This window comes from Oxyura jamaicensis, chromosome 1, assembly GCF_011077185.1.
Source record: "Oxyura jamaicensis isolate SHBP4307 breed ruddy duck chromosome 1, BPBGC_Ojam_1.0, whole genome shotgun sequence".
Lineage (NCBI taxonomy): Eukaryota > Metazoa > Chordata > Aves > Anseriformes > Anatidae > Oxyura > Oxyura jamaicensis.
Window position 1 is genome coordinate 132836743 of NC_048893.1, and position 4916 is coordinate 132841658.

The 4916-nt window shown below is 48.3% G+C and overlaps 2 protein-coding genes across 4 annotated transcripts in view; both read left to right on the plus strand.

The window, feature by feature from the left end:
* The first annotated feature begins 4651 nt into the window (after positions 1-4651).
* ZBED1 (zinc finger BED-type containing 1) overlaps positions 4652-4916 on the plus strand; it is an 11343-nt gene continuing 11078 nt past the window's right edge. Inside the window, exon 1 of one of the 2 annotated variants that reach the window (XM_035312904.1) lies at positions 4652-4785. The gene's annotated coding sequence lies outside the window, so the exon portion shown is untranslated. The remainder of the gene's footprint in view (positions 4786-4916) is intronic. The other variant, XM_035312980.1, reaches the window with a different exon arrangement.
* Positions 4659-4916, plus strand: part of DHRSX (dehydrogenase/reductase X-linked) — a 168912-nt gene continuing 168654 nt past the window's right edge. For both annotated transcript variants that reach the window (XM_035313235.1, XM_035313302.1), the window contains exon 1: positions 4659-4785. In XM_035313235.1, coding sequence (XP_035169126.1) covers positions 4683-4785 — 103 coding nt within the window. In that variant the 5' untranslated portion in view covers positions 4659-4682. The remainder of the gene's footprint in view (positions 4786-4916) is intronic.

Here is a 4916-nt window from a genome sequence, read left to right on the forward strand (position 1 = left end):
ACTGTCAACAAAGCCATTTCTATAGTGGGCATGATTAATCTTTATTATTATTATTATTATTATTTTCCAATAGCATTACTTTATTCATGCTGGACCACTGCCAGGCCACCTCGCTTGTAGAAATCTGTCTGAGATCCTTCCGTTCCTCTCCCACCTTGATTAATGCCAACAGCTCCGTGCTACTTCGTTGCAACAACTTCTTTGCTCCATCCAAAACACTAGGGAATGTATTAGCCAGCATCAGACCTGGTAGGGTAACTGGACACCCTGCTGGTATTTTGCTCAGATTTCACCATGGAAATCACTCCCTGTTTTGCTCTAGTCTGAGTGCAGGTTTTTGTTCTTCTGTTTTGTAAATATTCTGGTTCTTACCCCACAGATGTTTAGCCTCCCTTATGTGCTGGATCTTCTCAAAGGGCTCTTAAAACTCCATGTATGCTAATCAGTCGCTATTCTTTTATATACTTATGGATGTTTTCAAATAGTCAAAGTAATGCATGAGAACTGATTTTCCACTGCTGAAATAAGGCTGGTTAATCCTTCCATATCTAGGCTTTCCAGCTATTTTGTTATTCTTTCAGCAAATTCACCAATTAAAGTTGCCGAGTACAATTTGTAAGCCACTAATAACCCTAATCATTTCTAAGTATATCTACTGTTTTGATGTATTTTATGACAGAAGCTATTTTTAACAAAAGCTCTTGCATTTCTGTTACACCTCACCTACTTTATCCTTAGGTTCCTTCAGAAGTACAGTATGCAAGCACATGTGCTTGGGGATTTTATTTTGTTCTAAATTATGGGCTGTTTTCTGCCTTCTGTCTCTTCGGTCTCTGAGTCTTGCCTAAACGGCAGGCAACAGCAACAGGGGAAGACGCTCAGATCTTACCTGACAGGCAGCAGCGGTGCTGCAGGGAGCAAACCCAGCCCCAGCTACTCATGCTGCAGGCTTTGCAGACCAGGTACGACCTGACAGTGTGACATGCGCTGAGCACGACGATGCACAAATATGCATACTGATGCTGCAGGGCTGGTCACTAAAAAAAGCTCAGCAAGAGGAATCAGCGCAGCTTGCTCCTTGTGTAATAGGTTGGTGGTTTGCACATTTGGCTGAAGAGAGGAGGTTGTTCCCATTTGAGGACTCTATTAGTTCTTAATGGTCCGTATCTTCATCCTGTTCTCCAGTCGAAAAAGCGTAAGCTGTTCAGGGAATATGGACTGGGACTCTGTCCCCTCTTTCCCGTGAACTTATCATCAGTGCTAGGCTACAAAACTCCAATTTGGTTACTCTGTTCTTGGGCTTCATTTCCTTATCACTACTGGCACGCTGACAAGGGTTAATTTTTCCTAATGAGACCATTTTCTTGAAAAGTGAAATGTCTGAAAAAGATTGAGAGGGGTCAAAAACCTTTCTGCATCACGGGTAAATGCTGTAGCACTAATGCAGGTTCACAGCGGGTTGTTTGTAGACCCATCCCTCAACCTACTAAATAAAAATAAATGCATCCCATTAGACAATGACCCACAGTACGGGTGTCTGCTCTCAATTCCAGGGACTTCCAACTGCATAGCTGTGGACAGCTGTCCTCTTGGCAAAGGTTAATTTGTTTTCAAGGTAAGACCATTCCCAAGTTGCTGAAGGGATCCCTGAGAACTGAGTCTTCTCTTATGATCCTGCTAGGCTCATGTGCCTACTCTCTGGCAAGTCTAGTTTGGGGGCACCTTTTTTTGCATAGAGGAAAAAAGAGGAGCATGCAGCCTGTCAAAATGGTATGCAGGTACTCAAAACCCCACATGAATTGCAGACAACAATCCCAACTGACTATTTCCCATCACTGCCTAATCTTGTGAGCACCTCCCTACTGAACCTGAAAGCTCCTCGGGCATTTAACTTTATTCACCCACACATGTTCAGGAAGATAGGCACTTATCTCTTGCCTCAAGTTCTACTGCAATCCAGCTGAGGAACAGAGGCATTTAAATCCTGTTCAGAAGCCTGAAAAATTAGCAGCAGTCAGAATTATGTCTCACGTCTTCCGGTGCGGGCCACCAGCTTTGACGTACGTGCAAAATGCAAAGAGCACGTCTCAAAGTGGGCAAGGCAGTGGAATTCCGGATGTCACCGCCTGAGAGGGACTGATGAGGCACCGCTTGCCTCGAGAGAGACTGCCCTCACTGTTGTGCCATGCTCAGGCAAAAAGCACGGCCAGCCTCTTCCACAGAACCTGCACCTCTGTGTGGTGAATACAGAGAGTCAATGACTCGTTCTCATCTCAAAGGGAGCCAAGCTCATGTACGTGCTGTCTGGGGGATCGTCATGGAACAAACGAGAAATGGGCCTAACCTCCTTTCGCTCCCCATGCCGTCCACTCCACACCAGAGTCTTTGAACTGCTAGGCCAACCTTGGGTTCGCTTCTGTGTGCTCTGGTGCGGCCCCGTGCCTCTTGCGTTCCTGGCTGTGCAGGCTCTCAGCTGCAACACCTTACTGCCCGTGATAGCTTATGGTTGCTGATTATGCCATTCTGCTGGGAAGTTTGAGCTCGGGGTTTAATTAAGAGTCTAGAAACATCACCCACTTCCTTTCTTATGGCTTTATGCATCTTTATGCAAAATGTGGGTGGAAGCGCTATGATCACATACTGCTTCATTAGTGCCAGTCCTGCAGGAGGGACGGATCAGCTGGAGCAAGTGTGGATGGAGTATTACTAGTATTTCCAATGACTTTTCCAAGAGGCTATCTGTGCTCTAACCACAGGCTGTCTTTGCCTGCTGGCTGTGTGAGTTCACTGTTGCAGTCAGCGGAAAGAGGGAAGCACTTGAAGCACCTCAAAGGAAGCAGTCATCTTCTGCAGGTCTTCAGAAGTGCCTTTCACTGGCCACTGTCTGTATAGGAAAGCTGAGACAATTAGATTACTACTTTCGTCCCTTCCAGGGCTCAGACACCTAAAATTTCAGTGAGGTAATAATGTCTCACTGAGGTATCTAAAGTAGATGGACAAGATTCCAGCCCAAAGACTCAAAGCTTCACAGCTAATGATTGTAAGGAAAAAACAACAACAACAACAAAAAAAAAAACACAAAACAACAACAAAAAATACAACAGCGTATCAATAAGAAAAAAATATAACTACAGAAAAAACAAGAAAAAGGAAGTATCAGTTAAAACTAAAATGTATCATAATACACTAATTGAGAAGAATCGAAGACAGAGACTTTCTTAATGTTATTGTTTCTCCTCCACTTCACATCCCATCAGCCTTTAGAAGAAATAAACGGTGCTCAAACAAATTTTCCTCAGTCCTTCTATGAATCATGGAGGGTTGGAAATAATTTTAGCACTGAAAGAAGTAGTAGGACCACTAAGAACATAATCTTGACCCATCAGTTGTTCCCCCCTTGGTCTAATTTTTGCATGGCACTGTTTGAAAAAGGACAGAAGAGCATTTATTTCCACGGCTTGAATGTGCATTGATTGATTTTATTATACTATAAAACCCGAGAAAGCGTGGTGCATTTATATAAAGATCGCATAAGTGCACTGTAGGCAAGTTTCACAGTTTAAAGTTACAAAGAGCTTTCATTAATGCTGTAGTTCTGAGAATAGGCTATAAAGAGTCCTCAGCATAAAGGAGTCAGGACTTGATTTTTACTGAGATAAGTTAAAAGAATAATACACCTTTTCTAAACGTCAGTGTTTCTTCTTTCATGTCTTTTTGTGATGCTCTTCCTACCACTGCGTGCATGGCTGAGAACAATATACATTAAGAACGAAACCTTCATTGATGTGACTGCATGATGTCGTTTATTATTTATGCTTGCATAATTCGGCGTGTTAATAAAAAGAGAAGAAATTCAGAGATACATAACATTAAATGCCTGTTTTTGTCCCGGAGCAACTACAGAGTCTGCTTTGACTCTATGCATATATTTCCGAGAGCAGACAGAAAGCCAGTTCTGCTGAGCGATCTGATCTGACGCAGAAGAAGTCGTATTGCTGTGTGTTTTTCTAGAAAGTGAGTTTGTTTTTTTGTTTTGAGGGAGGAGGAGATGACTCCCCCTGAACTTTGTGTGGCTCCCCATCGTCCTCAGAGACAAAGCGTTACTTACGGGTTGAAATCGAGCACAGGGGTAAAAGTTTCGTCTCGTGGGACCGCTGTTGCTCGGTGCCGGGGCTGAAGAACATCTATATTAGTGGAACAGCACAGCCAACCCCCCCCCGCCCCGGGTGCCGCCGTCCCTCAGCCAGACCTGCAGCCGGTCAGTACCATCAGCTCGGGCTCCCCGCTGCCTCAAGCCCTCTCCGCCTTTACCACAGGGCCGAGGGGCTGACATTGGTGCGGGGTTTCAGGTTTGGGGTTCGGTCTCGGGGCTGCCCTCCCTCCTCCGCCGCCTGCCCGTCCCTTCCCTTCCCTGCCTCCCTGCCTTCCCTTCCCCCGCCGCACATGCCCAGAAGGGCGGGAGCCGCGGCGCGGCCGTGACAGCGGCGCCTCCCTCCGTCCCTCCCGTCCCTCCGTCCCTCCTTCCCTTCCCTTCTCCCTTCCCTCCTTCCCTCCCTCCTCCCCTGCCCTTCCGCTGGGTGGGTGCCGCCGGAGCCGCCCCCGGCCCGCCGCCGGAGCCCCGCCGCGCCACGCAGCCGGCCGGGCGCCTTCCCCTGGTCTCCGCGGGGCGGGAGGAGGCAGCCATGTCGCTATTGTCTGCGCTGCTGCCCCTGCTCGCCGTCTACCAAGCCGGCATCGCCGCCATCCTGCGGCAGCTGGGCCGCCGCCGCTGCCTCCCGCCCGCAGGTGAGCACCGCGCCCGGACACCGCCGCGGCGCCCCGAGCGCGGAGCGGGGTAGACCTGGCCGCCGGGGCCGCCGCCGCCTCCCCGCCGAGCCCCAGCGGGGCCGCCGCGACCTTGGGGGCGCTGGGGCCGC